Raw genomic sequence first — 25,642 nt, 5'->3', positions numbered from 1 at the left:
CTCGTGGCACTCGGCAAAGGGACTGTCACATTGACCTGGCAGTCACGACGACTTTTCTTTGCCGAGAGCCGTTGTGGCACTCGGTAAATCCTTTGCTGAGTGTCCGAGATGCGACACTCGGCAAAGAAGCCTTTGCCGGAAAAGGATATGCCGACAGCTTTTTGTCGAGTGCAGCACTCGGTAAAGACTTTGCCGAGTGCAAAGTCTTCTTTGCCGAGTGCAATTGCACTCGGCAAAGGACGCGTCTCCTGTAGTGCCACGAGCGAAAGGCCAGCGCTCGAGGAGACCGCCGTGCCGTTCCCGTCGTTGTCTCGGTTGGCAGAATCAGAGTCTGAGTCGCGACACAGAGTGTGAGTGCCTGTGCAGTGGCCAGTGGAGAAGCTAGCTAGATACGTGAACTTCGGAATGAGAAAAAGAAACGGCGTGGGTTTTTCTTTGAGAAGTTGCCATGACCACAGGATCCATCTGCCACTATGGCATGGCCACGTCGGATGCTGGCATTGACGTGGCAGGTTTTGGACCCCTCATGCACGACAGCAATAGATTAGATAGTCATTTTTTTAGTCCAAGGACCCATATAGGAATGTCCCAAAAGTTTAAGGATCTAGCGTGCATTTTACTCAAAAAAAAAAATCAGTCCAATGTATACCATATTGATGCGTCGTGAGAATCTATTGATATTATTATTATATTCCCTTCGTTCCATAAAAAAGTCATTCCCGCTTTCTAGCAAACGTTGAATATATTTTCACAGTAAACGTGTTTGGAGATATAAATGTTGCTTATATTTTCTACAAATCTATTCAAATTTAAAAAAAATTGATCAGCACGAATCCCATAACAACTCTTTTTATAGGACAGAGAAAGTACATGTCTATCTATACACAAGTAGTATTCAGAAGTATTAAATAAAGTCAAAAGGAACATTTAGAAATAAATGTTATGGTATAAGTTTATGGGGACATAGTCGCATGTACTTGGAAACAAATGCATCACTAGATAGACCAACAAAAAATTCTCAAAATTAATAAGTATTAAACTCAAGTAATAGCCTAATTTCAATTTTATCAAACATCATCGAGGAAACGCATGCACACTTCTTTACAGTGCAATTTCATCATTAAGAAATCCATTTCAACACATGTCTTAGTGAAATTTTACATCACGTTTCAAAATGTAGAATCATATAAAAGCGATAGCATACCTAGCATTGTGTTCATCTCTAGCATCCAACCAACCATTCATCTATGGCACACATAAGAACATGAGGGTGAAGGGAGGAGGTGTGCATGAGTCCAATGGTAGGTACAAGGTCGGAGAGGTGGAGACCAGTGATGGCTGGCGTGGGCATGTAGATGGAAGAGTTCACTAGAGTGCAGGAGGAGCCTAGCCTCATGGAGGTCAAGGAGGAGGAGGAGGCACGCATTGAAGTATACAAAGTGGATGAAGGGGAGGAGCCTCGCTTCAAGAGACATGATGGAGGATAGATGTGTGTTCTCAAGGTGAGAGGAGGGGTGGCAAGTCGCCCACAGCAGGGTAGTGCAGGTTAGTTACATCGTGGCGTGGAGGAGATCTAGCGCGACGACATGGGACTAAGGTCGACAATAGATTATAGCTAGGACGCAGACACATGGGTGATGAGTGGATCTTGGGACTTAGAAGGTTTTTGAAATGATGATGCCCTAATAATATATGGACATTTCAAAAGTTAGAACAAAAAAAATACTAAAACGAGTTACTATAATAACTTGCACCAACAAGACTTGTCACTTAGGAGTGAGTAATAAGTAGAAAACTATTACTATTATTATAAGTGATGGAGCATGATTCCACTTGTCTGTTACTATTAGTAACTGCTCACTACTGGATTCAGGTTCTTTGCCGAGTGCCTGAGGCACTCGACAAAGGTTAAATTGCACTCGGCAAAGCCTTTGCCGAGTGTGGCACTCGACAAAGAACACACGGTAAAAAATTGATCGGCAAAACCCTCTTTGTTGAGTGTCTTTTATCGGGCACTCGATAAAGGCTTTGCCGAGAGCCCCAGGGGCACTCGGCAAAGAAAAGCGACCGTCACGGCGCCGGCCCCATTGACGGTCGCTTTGCCGAGTGCCAACCCTGCAGGCACTCGGCAAAGATTTTTTTTATTTTTAAAAAAAAAATCTTTGTCAAGTGCCCTCTATCTGGCCCTTGGCAAAAATGTTTTTTTTCTAAAAATTCTTTGCCGAGTGCCCCCTGGCCGGCGCTTGGCAAAGTTTGAATTTTTTTTTAAAAAAATCTTTGCCGAGTGCCCTCTGGCCGGCACTCGGCAAAGTTTGAATTTTTTTAAAAAAAATTATTTGCCGAGTACCATGGTCATGGCACTCGGCAAAGCTGGAACAATGGTTTTCCGAGCGCCCATTTTTCCAGCTTTGCCGAGTGCTATGACCATGGCACTCGGCAACGGGGTCCTTTGCCGAGTGCAACACTCGGCAAAGTGACCCAAAACGGCAATTTTTATTTTTTTTACATTCCATTATGACAAATAAATTCATACAAACATATATCTCATATATATCTCATCCATCACATATATATCTCATTCATCACATATATATGTCATCCATCACATATATATCCCATCCATCCACACATCCATCCGCACATATCACATCCATCACAATATATATCACATATATAATAATAAGTGCTCAAGTCCATCCAAATAAATGCACAAATCCATCACAAGTCCATCAAAGTCCACAAGTGCATCACAAGTATATCACAAGTCCATCACCAAGTGAACAACAAATAAAAAAATACAACGTGCACTCATCTCGGCCACTGTGACTGTGGTGAAGGCATAGCTCCATCATTCGGAGGTGCATGAGGTGGATTATTCGAACCACCGTCAGATGGAGACTGCACAAAGGAGAAAAGATTGCATGTGAGACAAGATTATTTGGATAGCTAATCTAGAAAGATAGATGTCATACAAGCAAAGCACAAGCGAAAGTAAAAAACTTTCATACTCACAGGAGTAGCTGCAGCTGCAGGACGCGGAGGCGGGGGTGGAACCAACAGCCCAGCTGGCAACGAGAAGCCCACATGTTGTCCAAGCCCTTGTACGAACTACGTAATATCCGTCAGCCTCTGCGCCTGGGCCTGCCGCTCGGCCCGCTTGGCCTCCAGCTGGGCCGTCATTTTCTGCTGCCCGGCCTCCAGCTCCTGACGTTGCCTCATTTCTTATTCCAGTCGGGCCTACAATATTTCACTCCAATATTTCAGTAATGCAAAGCTAATTAAGGTGTGTAAAGATCAATGTATGACGAGTAAAACAGGAATAACCTCGAGTGCGTCGACCCGGTGTTGTGCAGCGGTCGGCCGTGTGCGAATGGCCGGGCTCTCGCTCGTGCTCCGTGCTCGGATCTGGGAGAGAGAGGGAGTAGAGGCCGTGTCGATGACGCCGTCGTCAAGCCAGGACCGTCCATGCTTCTTGCCTTGCCCCGCCCTCATGAAGGCCTCTCCATCGAAGTCCTAGGTGCTCGGATCGTGGTCTGGCCCATGGAGCGACCTCGCCACCTCAGTGTACTCACTGATGCGGGAGTGGACGCTCAGGTTTGTGTATGCCTCGATTGGGTCCTCTAGGTTGAAGGAGACATCGGACGTCGCGTTGCCCTTGTGGGCCATACACCATGCCTGGAAGTCCGAGCAAGCCTGGCCACTATGTGATGCCGACTGCGAGAAAGACAGCACGATGATTAGAAATCAGGCAGAACTGAGCGTCACAATAGATAAATGAATTCGCATACCCATGCTTGTTTGTAGCCGGCGAGGCTGCGGCTGCCTTGATGGTGTGCTAGACCTTGCATCTGTAAACAATGGTCCCGTGCATCCCTATGCATCTTGAGGTACTCCTCCGTGAACCACCTCTCCACCATCATCGCCCAGCACTCGGGATACGCTTGGCACCACCAGGGAATCATCTACACGTCATCAAGTATTGGACATATAAGAAGATCAAATTAAACCAACTTAATCTCAAAACGAATCAATATTGATGTTCTTCATTTACCTCAAGGTACTGCTCCCGGGTCAGCTACATCTCTCTTGCGTCTTTCTTGGTTTTCCTCTCTCCAAGCTTCGACCCATAGTATGTTACAATGGCCTGGATGCGCACCTCGTGATGCATGTCGGTGACGAGTTTTTTACAGGCTTTGGTAGTCACCTGCTCTGCCCTGGCCTCAAATCCCTCATCGCATCTGTAATAAGTATGCATACAAAAGCGATGTATTCATTCATTATTTCAAGAAAAGTCCAATGAATGCGACGTATTGAGCAATGTTGTGCGAGGAAGACTTACCCAAAACTCTGCCTTCACCCGCGCCGCCTTGTTGGGGTACTCCGCATCGAGGGCGACGGCGTAGTGGTCAAACGAGTAGGCCGGCTCCGTCTTCAATGCATACGTGACAATGCCGAGGAAGTGTTGCCTGCACAGAAGACCTAGGATGTCGTTGACTAGCCGTGCGCTACCTCCCGACACAATCACCCAGTTCTTGCACAAGTGATTAAGAAAAATTATTAGTTTTTTTTCATCATATCATATGAAGTAGTGGTGATAACATATAAAGTTACTTACTTTTGTCCTTCGGGGCGAATCACTGGGCGTTGGTGAGGAAGCGGAACCTGTGGGGGGCTCGCGGGACCTCGCAAGTAGACACTCGAAGAGGAGTCGGAGGAAGTGGAACCCGTGCCTGCCGCCTCCAACTCGTCATCCTTGTGCGGCCCCTCCTCCTCGTCCGTCTGCCGAACCAGCTCCTTGTCCGACTTGTCCACTGGCGCCACCTCCTCCTCCAGCTCCTCGCGCGGCGTGGGAGGAGACGGCCCCCTCCTGCGGCTGGCGGTCCTCCTCCTCCTCCTCCTGTCCGATCCCTCCACCGCCCCCTCCGGCTCCTCCTGCAGCCGGCGTGGTCTTTGGTAAATCGAGTTCACGGACCTATGACGGTCGCCCGCCATCTTTGTTCAATCACCTGCAATAAAAAAGAAAACAAGACGTAATTAGAAATAGGTGCAAAAATAAACAAAACATAATTACAAAAAACATAGTAATACATGTATTAGAAATATATGCAAAAATAAACAAAACATAATTATGGCAGCATGATGACTGGTGATGATATGCAAAAATGAACAAAACAGCCGGAGTGATACAAATGCTACATATATGGCAGCATGATGACCGGTGATGATAACATTGTATATTCTGTTACATGCACACGCATGTGCGGAGGGAACTAGCTGCAGATGATGGCCATGGCTCGTGGACGTGTCATCACACACCCGGCCACGACGACGGGAACAGGTCTCTGGGCGTGAACCCGCCGACGAGCCGGACACCCTCGTCGACATAACGCACGAACGTGTCCCAGTCCTCGACCTTGAACCGCCTGCCCAGGATGGCATGCAACGACGCGTCGGCCACGTACATGGCGACCAGCCTACCGAGGTCCACGACCAGCGGCGCTGCTCCTGCCGCGGTGGACGAGAAAGAGGACGCGACGGCTCGGACCAACCGGAGCGCCTCCGCCTCGCGGGCAGGCCGCAGGGACTGGACGCGCCGGGCGCCGAGCAGCTCTATGGCGCAGATCTTGCGGAGCTGCCGCCAGTGGTTGCCGTACGGAGCCCAGACGATCCCCGGGCCGTCCTTGGTGACCGTCTTGATGCCGAAACTCAGTGGCCTCGTCGAGAAGATGGCGTCGTAGGTCTTCATCACCTCTTTCGCGGCCTCTGGCGTGGATGCTACGACGACTGGGAGCTCGCCGAACTTGAGGAACATGAGAGGGCCATGGCGGAGCGACAGGTCCCGCAGTGCGCGGTGCACGAGGGAGGCACAGAGATGATGCATGCTACCGATGACGGGGAGCTGCCATGGGCCTGGAGGGAGCTCGAGTCCATGGCGGCTACCAGATCCGAAGGGAGCTTTCTTCCACAGCGATTTTAGAAGGAAGTACACAAGTGGAAGAAGAGCTAGAAGGCAGTAGTACACACCGTGGTCCATGATCGCCAAACTTGGTGCTTTGGGTACTACTGTGTGCCTCTATTTTAGCTTTAGATACTACAAGTGGAAGAGGTACAAGACAAGATGCATTTCTCATTATTTTACGCGTTCCATGTTGCTAGCTGCCGATAACTATAATATACAATCTTCTTGGTTGCTTCCTTCATCGTTTTGCTCGCTTACCTATATATAATTATATATAAATAAAGAAGTTAAATCTCTGGTTCAACCACTCGATGGAACTACGTCTTATCATAATACTAAGATGTATAAGAGATTTTACGTATAAATATTGAGGCGGATTTTTAACTGTTGCATGTGAAGAAATCCCCTTCTTCCAACCTTATTATCTTTTATTTATTTACAGCTTCACTTCTTCCTGTACCCACCCAATCCACCAGTGCTACTTCTATGGATGCCGATATGCCACGACCGGTCGCACGCTCATCCTCACGTCGCCCTGCCTGCCCCCTCCTCCTTGGCCCGCCGCTGTCTCGCTCGCCTCCACCGTTGTGTCGCGGCCAACGGCCCCCAACGCCAGTGGTCGAAGAAATTCAAGTCAATAGCAAATTTAGGGGGTGAGGCGCGTGCGGCTCACCTCGGCGACCTCAACGACGTCGGTCTGGTCGAAGAGCTACACGAGTCCCTCGCTGTCGATGTCGTAGGGGAGGTTCCCAACGTAGACCTTGGCCTCCTCGGGCGGCTCGACCGTGGCGTACTCCCCCTCACCCTCATCGCCTGAGGCCAGCACCTCCTCCTCAACCTCCCCAGCCTCCTCGTCGAAGGCCTCTCCGGCCTCCTCTTCCTCCTCCTCCTTGTCAGCCCACTCGACGGCGTTGGAGGAGGCCACGAGGGGCGCGAGCGGTAGGCAGCGGCTGGCGCGGAGGAGGAGCGGCGCGGCGTGGGTGGAGGAGGAGAGGAGCGGGAGGGAGACCGTGGGGAGGAGCTTGTGGGCGGGCGGCGCTGGCGCAGGCGCGGGCGGGGGCGGGTGCGTGTGTGCGGTGTGTATGGGCCGGCTGGGCCGGGAGGTTCAATCCCCCCTTTGCCGAGTGCCCCCGCTCTGGCACTCGGCAAAGTTTTTTTTATTTTTTTAATTATTTGTTGAGTGCCACCTGGCCTGGCACTCGGCAAAGAGGATTTTTTTTAAAAAAAATCTTTGTCGAGTGCCCCCGGACTGGCACTCGGCAAAGAGGGGTTTTTAAATTTTTTTAAAAATTCTTTGCCGAGTGCCATACGTCCGAGTGTCATGTTTTGACACTCGGCAAACTATATTTTTTTCACTTTTGACCTCCAAACTTTTTCTGCAGTTCTCATACAATACCTGGTACTTCATGTTCCAATGTGACACATTTCTTGAACTTTTTCTATATTTTTTAATTTATTTTATTTAATTGAATTTTCTTGGATAATTCAAATTATAACTGCTAGTCATTCGAATAATGAAAAAATAAATAGAAAAATGATATTCATGATATTTAGTATAATGTGAGGCCGTATCCAGGACCAGACCACCAATTTCGAACATGTTGTTCACGAAACATGACCACGAACTTGCAGTCGAGTTATTTTTAAATTCTATAAAAAGCAAACGAAGTCCGAAAATCATGAAACTTGTCAAGATGTCATGATATCATATGTGGAGGCTGTGATAAAAATTTGAGAAGGTTTTGTGTAAGTTGTTACGTACGATGCTTACCACCTTGTCGGCCTATTCACGAAATCACGAAACTTCGTCGGAGATTCTTCGGTTTGCAAGCATCGTACGTGACAACGTGCACGAAATCTTCTGAAAATTTTATCATAGCCTCCACATACGATATCACACTACTACAGGATTGAATTTGCGCAGCGTTGCACTTTTGGCCTCCGTGGCGGGCACTGAGTTTGCCCGCCACGGTACATACAGCGATTTACCGAGGCGGGCATTTTTTATTTACCGTGACAAAGTTTTTTTGCCCGCTGCAGTAAATCAATTTACCGCGGCGGGCGCCTAAAGACGTCCGCCACGGTAAATCGATTTACCGCGGCGGGCGCGTAACGACGTCCGCCACGGAAAATACCCTATTTACCGTGGCGGGCGTCTTAAGGGGCCCGCCACGGTAAATCGATTTACCGCGGCGGGCGCCTAAAGACGTCCGCCACGGAAAATACCCTATTTACCGTGGCGGGCGTCTTAAGGCGTCCGCCACGGTAAACCGATTTACCGCGGCGGGCATCGTTTAAGGCCCGCCACGGAAAATCGGAGGCCCAATAGCAAAGCGAGGCCCACTATTTCCGTCATCATATATATACACAGACTCGCACTCCCAGCAGCCGCGCCTCCCTCTCTCATCTCACTCTCTGCGCCGCGACTCCCTCCCCTCCCCGACTCCCTCTCTCTCTCTCCGCGTGGGGCAACGACGACGCGCTGGGCGATGGCGCGCGCGGGGCAACGGCGGCGCGCTGGGCGATGGCACGTGCGGAGCAACGGCGGCGCGCGGGGAGACGGCGCGCGCGGGACGACGGCATGCGGGTCGACGGCGCGGGGCTAGGGTTTCGAATCCGGCAGGCCAGCGGCGCGGAGGACATCGATCCGAGGTAGGTGAGTTCATCTCCCTCTTCCTCTCCATCTCCCTCTTCCTCTCTCCATCTCCCTCACTCCTCCCTCTTCCTCTCTCCAGATCCGGCGGCGGCGACTTCCTCCTCCACGGATCGTGGGACGGCAACGACGAGCCCGTCCTGAGGCGGATTTGGCCGGTGGCGGCGCGCGGTGACCGGATCCGGCCGGTGACGGCGTTCCGAGGCGGATCCGGTCGGTGGCGGCGCGCGGTGGCCGGATCCGGCGGGCGAGGACGGTTCGGCGCGGCGGCCTCCCTCCACCACGGCCTCCTCTTCTCCCTCCCCGAGCGGCACGGATCTACAGCCGTGGGAAGCCCGGATCCGTCGCCGGTGGGCTCGCCAGTGGGCTCGAGAACGGGCTCGCCGGCGGGCTCCTGGTTTTTTTGTTTTTTTAAATGATTAACCGCAGCGGGCATCCTAACGTGCCCGCCGTGGTAAAAATATATTTACCGCGGCGGGCGCGTTACACCGCCCGCCGTGGTAAATCGGTTAACCACGGCGGGCAAGGCCGCCCGCCGCGGTTAAGCCACGATTTACCGTGGCCTCTAGGCCGCGGCGGACGGCTTTGCCCGCCGCGGAAAACCAAAAACGCCCGCCTCTAATAAAGTTTGTGTAGTAGTGTCACGACATCTCAGCAAGTTTCATGATTTTTGGACTTCGTTTGTTTTTTATAGAATTTAAAAACACTTCGCACGCAAGTTCGCGGTCATATTTCGTGAACAAGATGTCTGAAATTTCGGGTCCATTCCTGGATACGGCCTCACACTACACTCAGTAACATGACTATTATTTTTTGAATCATTAAATTCTATTATCCGTACCACGTGCAGTTCAAATTTATATTTTTCGAAAAAAATCAAGTAAACGAAATAAAGTAACTAAATATATCAAAAAGCCACAAAAAATCCCCAAATTCTAACGAGGAGTTCCTGGTACTTTAAAAGGGCTGCACAAAAAATTTGGAGGCCAAAAACAAAAAAAAACTTTACCGAGCGTCGGGGCATGGCACTCGGCAAAGGGGTCTTTGCCGAGTGACAAGAATAAGGCGCTCGACAAAGAGGGTTTTTGAATTTTTTTTAGAAATTTCCTCTTTGTCGAGTGCCTTCATATGGGTACTCGGCAAAGGTATTTCAAAAAAATGTAATTTTTTTAATTCCTCCCTTTGCCGAGTGCCGAAGCTGTTAGGCACTCGGCAAAGACATTTAAAAAAAGATTGAATCTTTGCCGAGCGCCGTCTCAGGGGCACTCGGCAAAGTATTTTCTAAAAAAAATCTTTGCCGAGTGCCTAACAGTAGACACTCGGCAAAGAAGGACGTGGCCAAACACCGTTACGCGGGGCAGCCTATGCCGAGTGTCGCGCTTTTGCGAGAGCCTGGCACTCGGCAAAGAAGTCCTTTGCCGAGTGCCCGTGCCGAGTGCCCTTTTTTGCCTAGTGCCGGGCACTCGGCAAAGAATTCTTTGCCGAGTGCAATTCTTTACCGAGTGCGGCACTCGGCAAAGAAGGTCTTTACCGAGTGCCCGATTTTTGACACTCGGCAAAATAGTTTGCATTCGGCAAAGACCCTGTTTCCAGTAGTGGCTCATTAGTGATGGGTCTTATCGCGTCTTAACCTGAAGGACACATAAGAGGTTGTCATGGGATCTGTCACTAATTAGTCAGTCGTAAGGTCACAAAAATCACAACATAGTTTCTGATGATGACAAATCTAATAATATTTCCACTGCAAAGTTATTCCGTTGGTTGACAAAAGCCTTTTATAGTCATTAATATTAATATATAAATATATTTGACGATGTTGGAACGGCCTCAATAAAACAGCATGACTTGATGAAGACTTTCCCATCTAAAAATGTTGCAAGTCCGAACATGTCAAGAGGTTAACGCTCCAAAAAAGTCAACACTGGCTAATTACCTAAGATATCGATAAACCACTTTATATCAGTATGTATAATGGGCGTGCGCACTTAGCTTTTCTTGTACACATAGAATGGAAACCCGTCAAAGCAGTTGGCAGCAAATGGATCACCTGGAGGCATTCAGAGGTGCTTAGCTTAACGCAGATCTTCGAGAAGAACAGATGCGATCGAGAGCTGTCACAGCTGCAAAGCAACCGGCCGAACAGAAAGCAAATGTGGAAGCAGGAATAATGAGCTGGAAAGGTCATGTGAAACTTTGCGTTTCGAATTATCAAAGTACGTGTGAACGGTTGCATCCTTGTTTTCTAAAGATCAAAGCAACATATTCTGCGTTTCCTTTCTTCGAACACGACAGGCAGTAAAATTGTTTGGTATACACCCATAACAGGGTTTAGAGCATGTATTTATTTGCTGAAGTGCGTATATATTTGCCAATTACCAGTTTTTTGTTATAACAAATCTCAAATAAACCATGCATCAGTAAACTCCTAATAAGAAGTTATAATATATTAGTAACTAGAAGAACGCCCGCATGTTACTGCAGAAATCGCGGGTGAAAGTATACTACTTATATTTTCTAATATGAATGAATAAATATCATAATACATGTTAGTGGATGATTTTTAGCATTCTGAAGTGGACAATGACTAAATATATGTTAGTAAATAATGTGGTTTGCTAATGTGAATATTTTGAATGAAAACATAATGGCATGTGTTAGTGGATGCTGATGAGGACACTTTACATGGCAAGATAGTTGTATGTGCTAGTAGGATATTCTAATGGATACTGATGTTGACACTTTGCATGGTAAGATAAATTATTAGAGGGATTTGAAAATATAAGATATATAGATATAGATATGTTCACTCATGTGTGCGCAAATCAATCCAGATAATGATCAACACAATCGTGCAAAGTTAGTTTTGCTTCTTGCATATTGACCATGAAAATATGGATTTTGTTCTTGTATTTGTAACCTTTGTTTGTACTATCTCTTTTTAATATCCTCTCTCTCGAAGAAAAAATACAATTCTAGTACAGTATCATATTTTAGTATTTTAAGTTTAACCAACTATCTATCTCTAGTATTAAAGAGACAATTTTTGCCACATATAATTTTTCGTCCAGCCTATCCATATCTGTATCGAGCCTAGTTACCGGTGGTCGCTCCGGATCTTTTTTTTATTCTGTTTCCATTTCTTGTTGGACTCCTTTGTCTTTTTTTCCCTTTTCTTGTGTTTCATGGGTCAGGGCCTTAGGAAGGCGCCATCCCGTCTCCTGGATGGTGTGGTGTCCGTGACTTTTTCAGTCCAATTTATTTGTTTATTTGTTTTTTATTTCCTGACGATGATGTAACTATGCTTTTTATTATAAAAAAAGATAAATAATATATACAATATTACGAGTCTTTTAAATGTTGACCCTTACTTATAATAAACAAATATTTATATTACTAAGTTGTTAGTATTAATTAGGAATAGACTATTATTATAACACGAATCAATTGATGACCTAACTAATCAAACTATAAACTTAAATTCCGAACACTTTGTCATTCAGTGAATAAAAATAAATGTTTCTTCAAGCTATCTACACTTGCCAGTGCAAATCTCTAAGTTTTCCGCATATAGCAATGGAACTCTCGCTAAGGCTGATATATGTGAAAATCGAGACACGATGACGATTAACTCCTTGCTGACTTTAATAATATATAAAATTACATACCTTTATATATCCTCAAAAGAAGCTACAAAACTTCATATATAACTCTACTAAAAAATAAATAGATATCTAACATTTGCCATCCTTGTTTCCATTAATGATCCCGTTCGTTTGTGATTGCTACAGTAACTGCTCACAATATCAAAAGTAGCGCCTATATATACAAATTAAGCTATCGTGGCCATTGCAGCTGTGTAGCAAGTTGAAGCGAACAAATCGAACATTAGATAGTTTTTTTCTTCCGTCACAACGCATGGGCATATTTGCTAGTAGATAAAAAGTATAAATAATTATTATATCAAATAAATATCTTTAGATTAATTATGAAATATATTTTCATAATAATTTGATTTGGAGTCATAAATTTGAATACTATTTACTATAAACTTGGTCAAACGTGAATCATTTTAACTGGCACGCAACACATAGTTACATTCTTTCTTGGACAGAAGAGTATTTATATCTGTAGGGGCCCCACTTGTTCCATAAAAAAGGAATATAGATTTTGGATAAGTGATCTGAACTGTATTCAAGAAATGAAAACTTGAAAGCATCAATCCCTACAAGCAAAGCTCGTTGGTCGTGTAGATTATTAGACTTGATTTTTGGCAGCTTAAATTTATTATATAGATTTATAAGCCTGATTAAACAAGTGCATCTAGCAATTGTCATGGCCATGTGGTCTACTTTCACCTCTCAACATGGCCTAGTGTGCTTCACAGCTCACTACGATCGATCACCTTTTTTTCGCCTACTTGAGATTACTTTTGTGCAGAATCGCTCAGCAGAACTGGCTGGCTCTATATAAAGCTGCCCTTGAGTAGTGTAGATGTAGTGCAGCAAACTGAAGCTCCACAGGCCATCCTTCCATGCACACTCCCATGGCGAGCTCCCCATGCCGCCGCCTGGCCATTTCAGTTCTACTACTATCGTGCTTCTTCCTTCTCCCGCTTACCCATGCAAGCAGGCTTCTCCTTGCCGCCGCCGCCGTCAATGACAGCAAATCATTTTCCATCAGAGCCGGCGGGAGTGGGGAGGGCGGTGGCCGCGGTTTCGGCGTGAGCATCAGCCACGGCGGGCACGACACGTCAATCGGCATCGGTGGCGGGTTCGGAGGCGGAGCCGGCACTGCCCGTGGCGGCGGCGCGAGCGCGGGGGGCGGAGCGGGTGCTGGTGTTGGCATCGACGTTGGACATGGCGGGGTCGATGTCGGGATCGGCGGCGGTGGAGGCGGCGCGGTTAGCGCCGGCGGTGTGCATGCCGGCGCCGGTGGTGGAGGCGGTGTTGGTGTTCACATAGGCCGCGGTGGAGTGAGCGTGAGCACCGGGGGTGGCGGCGGTGGCGGCGGAGGTGCGGACGGGGGAAGCGGTGGAGGCGGTTATGGTGGTGGCAGTGGTGCTGGACGCTCTGGCAACGCGGTGGGGAGCGGCGGAGGGTATGGAGGTGCGAGTGGTAGCGCCGGAGGTGGAGCAGGCAGTGGAGTTGGGTCAGCCGGCGGAGCTGTTGGCGGCGGCTCTGGAGGTGGTGGTGGCCAAGGTTGAAGCAACTTGTCTATCTTAATTAATTCAATAATATACGTACTAAGTTTGTAGGAAATAGTATCCCAAAAACTAAAGGGCATGTACACCCATATACTATCGACATGGATGATGCCATGATGCGATGTGCAAGTTATATATGCCAGCCATATTTGTCCATGCATGCTAAAATGTGTGTCTATCTAGTTGTGCATCTAGCATATATGTGCTTTTTTTTAGGGCAGCATCTTGTATGTGTTTGTGTTGACAAGCTTGCGCTATGTACTGCAATGCTAAACTAATTGTAATGTATCTGTACGATATAAATGGACGAATGAAATGTATATGGTGTATATTGGTATACTAATATGTTGGTATCCTTAAAGTTACACATGGTATACAGTCCACGATAGATATAGTTCCAGTGCTCTAGTGTGTAAATTAGACCATAAGATTCTATATAGTTCGAGTGCTCTATTGTGCAAATTGGAGATTCCATATAGTTCGAGTGCTCTAGTGTGCAAATTGGACCATAAGATTCCATATAGTTCGAGTGCTCTAGTGTGCAAATTGGACCATAAGATTTCATATAGTTTTGAGTGCTCTAGTGTGCAAATCGAACCATATTATAGCCTTGGTCTGTCACACGATGGAGTAGTTCTTAGGTCCTCTTTGGCAAGGCTTAGACTTCTCTAGAAACAGAGAAGCCAAGGAACACCGTGTTTTGGTTCTAGGCCTAAAACAACTTTGACTTTATCGTTTTTGGCCTCAAAAGCTGTTCGTGTATGTACTCGTTTGATAGAACTTTTAATTAAGCCGGTAGAGAAGTCTCTATAGAAGTCTTGCCAAAGAGGACATTAGTGGAAGAACATTAAAGAATGGGACATCATAGTCGGTGTAGAACTCGGCAAGCCGCTACGACCAACCCAACTTAGCAACTAGAGAAGCTGTGTCACTAGCCCAAGCAAACCAATCCAATCAGATAAGGCCTTGTTTGGGTTACATACGTACTCATCTCAATCCATGTGTGTAAAATGAGGATGAAACTAAGTTTAAATTTCATCCCAATTCACTTCAACACACATGGATTCAAGTGGGTACATCCGTACATGTGCATTCAAGAAACACTAATTTTTAGTGTCAACGGGCTATGTTTCAAACCCAGCCAAACCTACTGATCCTGGCCCATGAATAGGCTAACGTGTACCGTTAGTTTGGTCAACTTGAATCCAGATGAATTTGAAAACATAATGAGAGAATAGCATTGGGTTCAAATCAAAATACGTGATGGCACAGTACCGAATCTCTCGTTGGGGGGGAATGCGAATGAGCTGTGAGGCATGACGCGCGTTGCGCGCGTGGGACCATATTCCTCTGGAGAAGACGAGGCGTTCCCCGACGTTAGCAACGGCGAGCGTGCGTGTGTGGGGTGTGGAAACAACGCGCGACCGATCGTGGTCAACACAGCACACTTTAGCTTGCAGCAAAATCGACCCAGGAACAGGGTTGTCCTTTTGTATTGGAGGATCGGAGCTCGGAAGCACCTGCCCCGCCGTCTGTCACGAACACCTCTCTACGTTGACGCAGGCGAGCACATCAGCCTCGCGTATGCAGTTTCCAAATAAACCCCACGTTCCGAATCATCAGAATCGACCCTGCCTACGCCGCCAGTCCAACCACACCACGCGGTGCAAACCCAACGAGCCGCGGCCCGTCCCGAGTCCTCAGTCCTCATCCGGTCAACAAACTCATCCATCTGGCTGGCAGGCTCCGGACCTCTGTGCCGCACCACGGCATCAGCAGGAGAAAAAAAAGGGCCCTGCCGCGCCGCGCCGCGACCCCGAACCCGCCCCCGCCCGCGTCCAGACGTCGGCGTCGGCGTCGGCGTGTCGTGTCAGCCCCGCCCCGCCCCCCAAATCCCCCACCGCATCTCCAAAGGAAACGCGGCGTCGCCGAACTCAAAGCCTTCGCGGCTCGCGCTCCATGCTCCCTCCAACCGACGACTGCTTAAATAGATGCACAGGCGCCACGATGAGCCAGTCCGCCAAAGTCGCAGTCCGCGATTAATCAACCTGCCACGACCGACACGTACGTACCACCGGCACCATGCGGCGACGACGGGGTCCGCTCCTCGCCGCCGCCGTCCTCCTCCTCCTACTCCACGCCGCCGGCGGCACTGACACGGACGCGGACACGGTCACGCCGGCCGCGCCGCTCAAGGGGAACCGGACGCTGGTGTCCGCGGGGCGAGCCAAGTACGTGCTGGGCTTCTTCGCGCCGGACCCGGACGACACGATGCGGACGCGGACGTACCTCGGGATATGGTTCAACGGCATCCCCGAGCGGACCGTCGTGTGGGTGGCCAACCGCGGGAGCCCCGCCCTGGGCGGCGTGGACGCCGCCGCGCTCAGGGTCCTCGCCAACGGGAGCCTAGCCATCGTCGTGGACGACGATGACGCCGTGGTCTGGGCGACGACGCCGCCGCCGCCGGGCACGGCCACGGCCAGCAGCAGCAGCAGCAACGCCACCGCATACGCGAAGCTCCTGGAGAACGGCAACCTGGTCCTCCGCGTCCCCGGTGCCGGCGTGGTGTGGCAGAGCTTCGACTACCCGACCGACACGCTGCTCCCCGGCATGAAGCTCGGCATCGACTTCCGCACGGGGCTGGACCGGCAAATGACCTCGTGGCGCGCCGCGGGGGACCCGTCCCCGGGGGAGTACTCGTTCCGCCTCGACCCGCGGGGTTCCCCGGAGCTCTTCCTCTACCGCCGGACCGCGCGGACTTACGGCAGCGGGCCCTGGAACGGGTACCAGTTCACGGGCGTGCCCAACCTCAAGTCCAACAGCCTCCTCACCTTCCGCTTCGTCTCCACGCGCGACGAGGCCTACTACAGCTACGGCGTCGTCGACGACAGCGCCCCGCTCACGACGCGCTTCGTCCTCAACTCGTCGGGGCAGATCCAGCGGCTCATGTGGATCGACATGACGCGGTCCTGGAGCGTCTTCTGGTCCTACCCGCTCGACGAGTGCGACGGCTACCGCGCCTGCGGCGCCTACGGCGTCTGCAGCGTCGAGCGCAACCCGGTGTGCGGCTGCGTCCCCGGATTCGACCCGCGCTTCCCCGCCGAGTGGGCGCTCAGGGACGGCTCCGGCGGGTGCAGGCGACGCACGGAGCTCAACTGCACCGGCGACGACGGTTTCGCCACGCTCACCAACATGAAGCTGCCGCAGTCGGCCAACGCCACGGTGGACATGTCCCTCGGCCTCGACGAGTGCCGGCTGGCCTGCCTCAGGAACTGCGCGTGCCGGGCCTACGCCAGCGCCAATGTCAGCAGCCCGGGGGCCACGGGCTGCTTCATGTGGACCGGCGACCTTCTCGACATGAGGCAGTTTGGCAATGGCGGACAGAATCTCTTCGTCCGGCTTGCGGCATCCGATCTACGTGAGTACTACATTTTTCTTTCCCTTTCTGATGTTCATTCAAATCAAATTGATGACAAGTTTGGTGCCACTGTGTCGGCATTTCCTTTTCTTTTTTCTCTTAATTAAGTAATTAACATAAGAAGAAAAAGGAGTTTGTTGTCATATCTTTTCGGATTATTGCTCTTTAATTGCATTTGAAATTTAGAACGCATGCATCGTGAGTGACTTTGTTGTTGTTTTTTTAGCATAGGATAGTAGTGTTCATCATTGTTGATTGATTGACGTCTTGTAGCTGCATTCTGCATGCGGTCGATATTTTTTAGTAGGGGCGCGTTTAGTTCGGCAAAGTTTGCACCTGCAAATTTTGCATAGTGCACGATTATCCACTGTAGCATTTCGTTTGTATTTGTGAATTATTGTCCAAACATTGACTAATTAGGCTCAAAAGATTCGTCTCACAAAGTTAAAGCAAACTGTGCAATTAGTTTTTGATTTCGTCTACATTTAGTACTCCATGCATGTACTGCAAGTTTGATGTGACGGGAAATCTTGTTTTTGCATAGTGTACTTTCAGAGTTCATACTTGCCATGCGCGTCGCGTATATATCTCACGGTTTTTTTAGGATAGATAGAGGAGTTGAACAAAGCTGATCAGCACGCCAGGTCAAATAGTTGAGGGCAAAACGAGTGCAGCTGCGATTGTTCAAAGTTATCTCCCGGTATTTTCTCACTTGCTGAAAATCTGCAGACTCCAAGGTCAAAAGTCAAAAGACCCCAGCCTTAATTTGGATGGTTATAGCAACTGCTGTTAGGTCCAACGACAGTGATGCCCACTATTGAAAAAAAAGGCAAGCACTAACGTTCCTTATTAGGCTACTAACATAAAGGCCAGTCCTTTTCAGTCCTTGCTGGCTCTTTAGCAGCCCCAGAAGATGCATTATCTTACAAGGGAAAAAGAAAATCAAGCTACTGATCTGCCAGTAATAAGAAATAGAACTCGGATGTACAGGATTATTACAGCTCGATAACTTAATTGATCAAGTACATCACAATCAAATTTACCTTACTGGTGCATGTTAACCGAACTGTTATTCTCTGAATCCTGCAGCTCTCAGCTCTTCCTCAGCAGACACGGATGCGCGAACGAAGAGGCTCGTGGAGATCATCGTCCCATCGGTCGCTGCACCGGCGCTGCTACTAGCTGGACTCTACATTTGCGCCATGAAGATGAAAAAGCGCAGGAAAGAGAAGGAAGCCATTCCCCTGGCGTTGCTGAGAAACGCGCAGAGGCAGAGCACACCGTTCGGACGAAGGAATCAGATTGCTGCGTCGACTGATGTTCAGGACGATTCCCTGCATAGTAACGGTCAGGGCAGTAGTAACCAGGACTGCGATCTGCCGTCGTTCGACGTCGAGACGATCCAGGGCGCTACGGGCAACTTCTCGGTTCACAACAAGATCGGCCAGGGTGGATTCGGCCCCGTCTACATAGTAAGCCAAATTTCAGTCTTGCTTGACACGTATGAATGCAAAGGGTTTTCCGGCCAAAATTCAGATCAGCTTCTTACTAGTGGTAACTGCTAATGATGCTCTGCAGGGGAAGCTCGACAATGGGCAGGACATCGCGGTGAAGAGGCTGTCGCGGCGGTCCACGCAGGGGCTCCGGGAGTTCAAGAACGAGGTGAAGCTGATAGCCAAGCTGCAGCACAGGAACCTCGTCAGGCTTCTGGGCTGCTGCATCGACGGGTCGGAGAGGATGCTGGTCTACGAGTACATGCACAACCGGAGCCTCAACACCTTCCTTTTCGGTAAGCCGCTACCGCTAGCTGCTGCCACTGTTTCAACTCCTAAGCCATGGGAATCGATCAAATCCTGACATGCATGAGTTTAACTGTTGTGGAAATAACTGTCCCCAGATGAAGAGAAGCAGTCGATGCTGAGCTGGGGGAAGCGGTTCAACATCATCAACGGCATCGCAAGGGGGATTCTGTACCTCCACCAGGATTCGGTGCTGAGGATAATCCACAGGGACCTCAAAGCGAGCAACATCTTGCTGGACAAGGACATGAACCCCAAGATCTCCGACTTCGGCGTCGCCAGGATTTTCGGGACCGACCAGACCGCTGCCTACACCAAGAAAGTAGTCGGAACATAGTAAGCGTTTCGTTTCAGATTAATTTTGTGCCGCTTTACACACGTTAGAAACACCATGATAGTTACGTCACATCTCCTGGTGATATATATAGTACTGACTTGTTGCTTTCACTTGCAGTGGGTACATGTCCCCTGAATACGCCATGGACGGAGTCTTCTCCATGAAATCCGACGTGTTCAGCTTCGGCGTTCTGGTGCTGGAGATCGTCAGCGGGAAGAAGAACAGAGGGTTCTACCACACCGAGCTCGACCTCAACCTCCTGAGATATGTGAGTGTGATTTCGATCTACTCCTTCAATTCGTTCGACGATGCAATTCCATTAATTGCAGGAAGTCATGGCAAGCTTGGTTTCCGTTTCCGCATGCAATGCAGGCGTGGAGGCTGTGGAAGGACGGCGAGAGCCTGGAGTTCATCGACCAGTCCATCGCGGACACGTCCAACGCGGCGGAGGTGCTCAAGTGCATCCAGATCGGGCTGCTGTGCGTCCAGGAGCAGCCCAAGCGCAGGCCCACCATGTCGGCGGTGACCACGATGCTCACCTGCGAGAACCCCACGCTGCCGGAGCCGTGCGAGCCGGCGTTCAGCACCGGGAGGAACCACGGCGACGACGACGAGGAGGACCCGGAGGTGAAGGCCTGCCGGTCTGACAGCGCCAGCAGCTGGACTGTAACCGTAGTTGAGGGTAGATAGCGACGGAAGATCGATGGAAGACATTAATTGTTTGTGTTGAGATGTAAATACCAAACATTTTACCTTGCACAGCAGTGGGATTCAATTAATTGAGAGACTTGTTCACTGTTCGGTGTTACGCGGAAGCAAAACAAATCATCTGTTACATTTTTTTTTTTTTTTTTTGCATAGCCACCCCCAAGATTTCATTAAAAAAAAGGCCTCAACGGTTTTGATTGCTTTGATACAAATCTGAACGTTCAGCTAGTGTTGATACCAGGAAACTGGAAACCGTATACTCCCTCCTTTTTAGAGGCCTGTTATGATTTTTAAAAACCAAATTTAATAAATTTTGACTAAATATAGTCAAATTATCATGCTTATTAGTGTATACTAGTAATAGCTATATGAATATTTATATATAAATACTTTAATATAACACTGATTTGTAACAATTGATGATATGCTGTAAACTGTAGTCAAAGTGTACATTTAAAGGCTTTTTAAAATCCCAATACACCAAATAAAAACAAACAGATGGAGGAGGGCCTGTTCAATGGTACTATGTTAGTACAACGACCAGATAAAATCACCAGATTCATATTACCTTTTTCCGGATGGCGTGAAAGATGGCATACTGGTTCCCTGACTGGCGGACTTGCAGGAGCAAAGATTTTGCTTCGGAGACAACAAGTTGACGTTCGCTTTAGAACAATCCTGTTTGAGAAAATCCTGAGCTGACATCGACCAAACCACAAATCTGAACTTGTGGAACTTGGCAGGAATTGAATTCGACCGAATCAGTTTATTCTTTCAAATTCTGAAACAGAACAGATAACGTTTTAACCCATCGAAGCCTATGAAGATACAGCACCTGTGAACCTGCTGCTAAATAGACTACCTCCAAAATTAAATATGATGTTCCTCGACCCAATCGTTGCATCACGCATTCTAGTCTAAAGAGCAACAAGTCAAGATCGTAGTAACCGAAGTTTGGAGTTGATTAACAAATCCCAATCATGCACTCACAAAGATCGAAAGCGAAACCTCAAAGTTGGAATAGTCCTAACAGTCCTTCCCTTCTCCTTCTCTACCTCTCCTGTTTCAAAAAAAAAGTTATAATTCTAAATATTTCTTAGTCAAATTGCATTAAGTTTGACTAAATTTACATAAAAAATATTAATGTTTGTGGGTAAATAAGTATCGTTGGATTTATCGTTAAATATATTTTCATATTATATCTTCGGAGTCTCAAATGTTGATACTATTTCTCATAAACTCATTTGAACTTAAGTTAGTTTGACTCTAACCAAACCTAGAATTGCATCATTTATAGGACATTTAGTGGTTGCGGGTACGTGTGTTTTCTTGGTGTCTCCTTCATTCATACTAGCAGCTGGCAGCTGCTAAATCAAACCGCAAATGGTCAAGAGACCAGGATGTTTTGATTCGTCCCGTTTCTTGGTGGCACCGATAACATTGACGAGGGAGGAAGGACCAACTAAGAGATTTCATTAGCTGATAAGCACCTCTTCTTCTTGACATGTGGAGAGATCTAACTTGGCAACTTGGGGACGTTTGGTTCCAGAGCCGGGTTCGCCTTGCCCTGCTTGCACGCTCCACGAAAAACTTGCTATGCCCGTCGAGCCGAAACCCCTCTGGCAAAAGCAAGAAAATTGCTTGCTTGCACAGAAACCAAAAATAGCTGGCCCAACAACCAAGGCCTTGTTTAGATTGCAAATTTTTGTAATCTAGACACTGTAGCACGTTTCGTTTGTATTTGACAAACTTTGTCTGATCATGGACTAACTAGGCTCAAAAGATTCGTCTCGTGATTTACAACCAAACTGTGTAATTAGTTATTTTTTTACCTACATTTAATGCTTCATACATATGTCCAAAAATTGATGTGATGGAGAGAGTGAAAAAACTTGGAATTTTGATGGGATCTAAACAAGGCCCAAACTGCTCACTCCGTCCGAGTCTTTGCTGGGCAAGGTGAGGCTAGCGCCAGCTACGGAAGCAAAAGCCCCAATTTTTCACCTAAACATAAGAGTTGATGGAAGTTACAAAGCCAATCTTGTCCTTATAAAAAAAAGGCAATCTTGTGTTTCTAAAGCATAATTCAAATATTTTTGGTGCATTGGACTCGACTTAAAAACAAACTGAGTATAAAATTTAAAATCATATAGAATACTTAATTTCTCCTATTCTCACGGCAGATCTTGCCCTAAGCATTCATGGTTCCGTTTCTACCCCTATTCTGATCTAAGCTGATGATGTCAAATGCGCGCTACAGCTTTATATATATATATATATATATATATATATATATATATATATATATATATATATATATATATATATATATATATATATTGCGAACAACTTTTAACAAATGATATGGTTCTCAAAAATAAAAATAGGATTCACACGCCCATTGCTTTGTAGTTGCAGCTCACTATTAAATTCTGTTATTATGTTTTAATATTTGTTCTCTTTTCCTCCAGTTATGTTGAACCAATCTGATTATGCAATATCTTTGCCAGATGAAAGGTTTGTGTCGGCAGTTTCATTTCAGAAGATACGTTAACAACATGGAATATTATTCTCCCAGTAACTGTTACGTCGAATTTAGTGTTAAGCTTACATGAAAAGACAAGTACTTCCACGAGATTATTTCCCTAACTACGATTGTCGTCTCCCTTCTGATTAAGGGTATCCAATGTCAGTCGTGTTTCTAGGAATGCAAAGTCAAACCATCATGCGATGTTTTTCACACCTTTATTTATAACTTATTTGATAATATGCAAATACAGAAGCTAAATTTTTTTTGCCTAGAATCCTGGATATGATTCACATCCTTAAATATAAATACAAAATTTCTCGTTGGATGTAGGTTAAATGATGAAATGTCAGCTTTGACTTGGTATGGCTCTTAAAGTTGAGTGTGAATGGTAATCTCAGGTAAAACATAACATCTGGCTGTTGTAAATTAAACATGAGAGAATTATCTATTTGGCTGCCTACCAACAACGAGGGAACTGTTTCTTACTCCTGGAGCTAACCATATATTGAGTTTCATGAACATATAGTGTGTCAATGTTGCGCCAATGGTTTAAATTTTCAGTTCGAGTTACAACTTACAATGACCATTGGATCAGATTCAGCCAATACCTTCTCATGGTGTTTTTATGAGTCAAATGTGTGCTCCAGTTGTGCCCGCCTGCAGCAACATGTGAGGTTCCAGCTAGTTTCCATTGATCACTCAACAAGTCAGCCTGGGCGTTCGGTTTTAACCGACGGTTCGGTTCGGTTTTTCGGTTTTTCAAAATTTCGGTTTTTCAGTAAATGACCCCCAATCGGTTTGTTGAAATTATAAAAACCGACCAATTTCGGTTCGGTTTTTTAGTTCGGTTTTTCGGTTAAAACCGAAAAAACCGATGCAAATAAAACAACAGACAGGCTAAACTGACAGCAGTTCATTCTTGACAGAATTTACTCAATTTAGAACAACAGACATTGTTTGAATACTCAAGACTGTTACAAGCTTAACAATTCAATGCTCAAATCAAATATTACAAACTTGCAGTTCAATGCTCAAATCAAATTTACAAATTGGATAAACAACAGGAAATCAATGCAGGTTCCAGACTTCCAGCCGGCAGCCAGCTTGCATCAACAACAGCAATATCCAATAGAAACCAAACACCACTACACCAGCAATAGACTTCGAGCCACCAGGATGTGTCCAGCCAGATTGTTGGCAAAGCACCAGGGCACTATATCAAGATGCAGTATATCAAGATACTCAGATAGCACTATATCAAGATGCAGTAGTGCTATATCAAGATAGCACTATATCAAGATGCAGTAGCAGTAGTAGTGCATTTTCTATGATCCTCAAAAGGGTCCAGCAGTAGCAGTGCATCACCTGTAATCCAGGCGTCCAGCTAAACAACTTACCATTATCAAGATGCAGTAGCAGTAGTGCTATCCTTAGAAATGGCCAGGGCACCAATTTCTACAATAAGTGTAGTCATGTTACTGCAATAAGCTATCAAGATAAATAATAGAAATGATAACAACTTAGACTTAGCATTAAAAATTACCTTCCTCAAGCTTGGCCAATTCGTCTGTGTCCTCTTCAACACTGATGTAGTTGTTTCCACGAAGCCAATCATTTGTACAAACGAGCCGCTCAACCATTGTTGGTGTGAGTGATGTCCTAAAATCATCAAGTGTTCTTCCACCTGAACTGAAGGCTGACTCAGAGGCTACTGTTGAGATAGGAATTGCCAGAAGATCACGGGCCATACGAGACATTATGGGAAATCTAGTAGCATTGTTCTTCCACCATTTCATAATGTCAAAACTTTTACTAAGCTCCTCATTATCTTCTGAAAGGTACTTGTCTAGTTCAGACTTCACAGTGGTATTGGCACTCCCCTTATTGCTCATCTGTTGTGCAATTATGGAGCTCATCAATCCAGAACAAAATTCTGGTGTTTCTTGAGTTTCAGCAGGCACCTTGTCACATGGAGATGGAGCATACAATTCTCTGTACTCCTCAAACAAAGCACTAAAATAAGTGTTGACTGTTGCCCACAGTTTCTGACCTATTTCATCACCAAACATTACCATAGTTGCCATCTTGACATAGTTAGAAAGTTTGAACCGAGGATCAATACCAACACAGAAAAAAATAACAATGTTAAGCAATTGATCCCCCTTGTCTTTCTCTCCTCTCTTCTCTCTATCCCCCGGCCTTTCTCCATACTTCTCTCCCCAATATTTGTAATACTTCACTAACATTTTCTGGCCCATTTCCTTACATAATGTATCTTCACTATGACACCATTGTCTCAGCAGAACCAAAACATCAGCAATCTCATGAAAGTATGTGTGAGATGTTGGGCGACTTGTGGCAGAGACACGGAGGGTCAGCTCATAGAAGTATTTAAGAAATTGAGCCATTTTCCTTGCCTTTTCCCAATCTGATTTGATTGGAACTCCTGGTGCTTTCTCACTCTCTAACTCTAGACTATAGTATGGGTCTTCATCACTATACCTTTCAAAGGCCTTTTCATACTCTTGTGCAGTTTGTAGCATCAGGTAAGTTGAGTTCCACCTAGTGCAGACGTCTAGGTTGAAAAATGCTTTGGTCTGAACCTTTGCTAACTCGGCACATTTCTTGAACTTTACCAACCTAGATGGTCCACTCCTAACATACTTAACAGCAGCCCGAACACGAGCGATTGATCTATCAAATTCTTTCAGCCCATCACCTACTATCAGGTTGATAATATGTGCAAAACACCTCATATGAAGGTACTCTCCTTCAGCAACACAGCCTTTTGATTCATTCAGGACCCTCTGCATGTACTTAATTGCAGTGTTGTTTGCACTAGCATTGTCTACTGCTATTGTAAAAACATTCTCAATTCCCCAGTCAGCCAAGCAATTCTCTAAAGATTTCCCAATATCCTCCCCCCTATGGCCCTTAACTAAGAAAAAACCAATAATTTTTTTGTGCAAATTCCATTCATTGTCAATAAAATGTGCTGTAACACACATGTAATTATGACTGTTCTTAGCCGTCCA

General features: G+C 46.9%; 4 protein-coding genes across 4 annotated transcripts; 2 read left to right on the top strand and 2 right to left on the bottom strand.

The window, feature by feature from the left end:
- Nucleotides 1–5,227: 5,227 nt before the first annotated feature.
- On the bottom strand, nt 5,228–6,039 carry LOC136484268 (cytochrome P450 71D11-like). Its single transcript, XM_066481505.1, has one exon. It carries the CDS (start codon nt 6,032–6,034, stop codon nt 5,309–5,311), a length of 726 nt encoding a protein of 241 aa, XP_066337602.1. The 5' UTR covers nt 6,035–6,039; the 3' UTR covers nt 5,228–5,308.
- Nucleotides 6,040–6,668: 629 nt separating this feature from the next.
- LOC136457065 (RNA-binding protein CP31B, chloroplastic-like) lies at nt 6,669–8,250 on the bottom strand. Its single transcript, XM_066457112.1, has 2 exons — nt 8,195–8,250; nt 6,669–7,050 (listed from the first exon to the last, which is right to left on the bottom strand). Exons 1-2 carry the CDS (start codon nt 8,248–8,250, stop codon nt 6,669–6,671), a joined length of 438 nt encoding a protein of 145 aa, XP_066313209.1.
- A 4,849-nt stretch (nt 8,251–13,099) lies between these two features.
- LOC136484259 (glycine-rich cell wall structural protein-like) lies at nt 13,100–13,983 on the top strand. The gene has a single exon (XM_066481496.1). The coding sequence runs from the start codon at nt 13,144–13,146 to the stop codon at nt 13,813–13,815; it is 672 nt and encodes a 223-aa protein (XP_066337593.1). The 5' UTR covers nt 13,100–13,143; the 3' UTR covers nt 13,816–13,983.
- A 1,840-nt stretch (nt 13,984–15,823) lies between these two features.
- LOC136484252 (receptor-like serine/threonine-protein kinase SD1-8) lies at nt 15,824–20,183 on the top strand. Its single transcript, XM_066481483.1, has 6 exons — nt 15,824–17,233; nt 18,323–18,705; nt 18,812–19,022; nt 19,131–19,368; nt 19,487–19,637; nt 19,742–20,183. Exons 1-6 carry the CDS (start codon nt 15,898–15,900, stop codon nt 20,057–20,059), a joined length of 2,637 nt encoding a protein of 878 aa, XP_066337580.1. The 5' UTR covers nt 15,824–15,897; the 3' UTR covers nt 20,060–20,183.
- The last annotated feature ends 5,459 nt before the right edge of the window (nt 20,184–25,642 follow it).

The sequence above is a fragment of the Miscanthus floridulus genome, chromosome 1, assembly GCF_019320115.1.
Source record: "Miscanthus floridulus cultivar M001 chromosome 1, ASM1932011v1, whole genome shotgun sequence".
Taxonomy (NCBI): Eukaryota; Viridiplantae; Streptophyta; class Magnoliopsida; order Poales; family Poaceae; genus Miscanthus; species Miscanthus floridulus.
The sequence above is the reverse complement of the archived record's forward strand: the minus strand, read 5'-3'. Positions and strand labels throughout refer to the sequence as shown.

Bases quoted from the DNA above. Each gene is read 5' to 3' on its own strand.
- LOC136484268 (XM_066481505.1), bottom strand. From the start codon at position 6,034: ATGGACCACGGTGTGTACTACTGCCTTCTAGCTCTTCTTCCACTTGTG.
- LOC136457065 (XM_066457112.1), bottom strand. From the start codon at position 8,250: ATGCCCGCCGCGGTAAATCGGTTTACCGTGGCGGACGCCTTAAGACGC. The intron at 7,051-8,194 runs GTAAATAGGGTA...CTCCCGGCCCAG, and splicing joins GCCTTAAGACGCCCGCCACG to CCGGCCCATACACACCGCAC.
- LOC136484259 (XM_066481496.1), top strand. From the start codon at position 13,144: ATGCACACTCCCATGGCGAGCTCCCCATGCCGCCGCCTGGCCATTTCA.
- LOC136484252 (XM_066481483.1), top strand. From the start codon at position 15,898: ATGCGGCGACGACGGGGTCCGCTCCTCGCCGCCGCCGTCCTCCTCCTC. The intron at 17,234-18,322 runs GTGAGTACTACA...TGAATCCTGCAG, and splicing joins GCTTGCGGCATCCGATCTAC to CTCTCAGCTCTTCCTCAGCA. The intron at 19,023-19,130 runs GTAAGCCGCTAC...AACTGTCCCCAG, and splicing joins CCTCAACACCTTCCTTTTCG to ATGAAGAGAAGCAGTCGATG.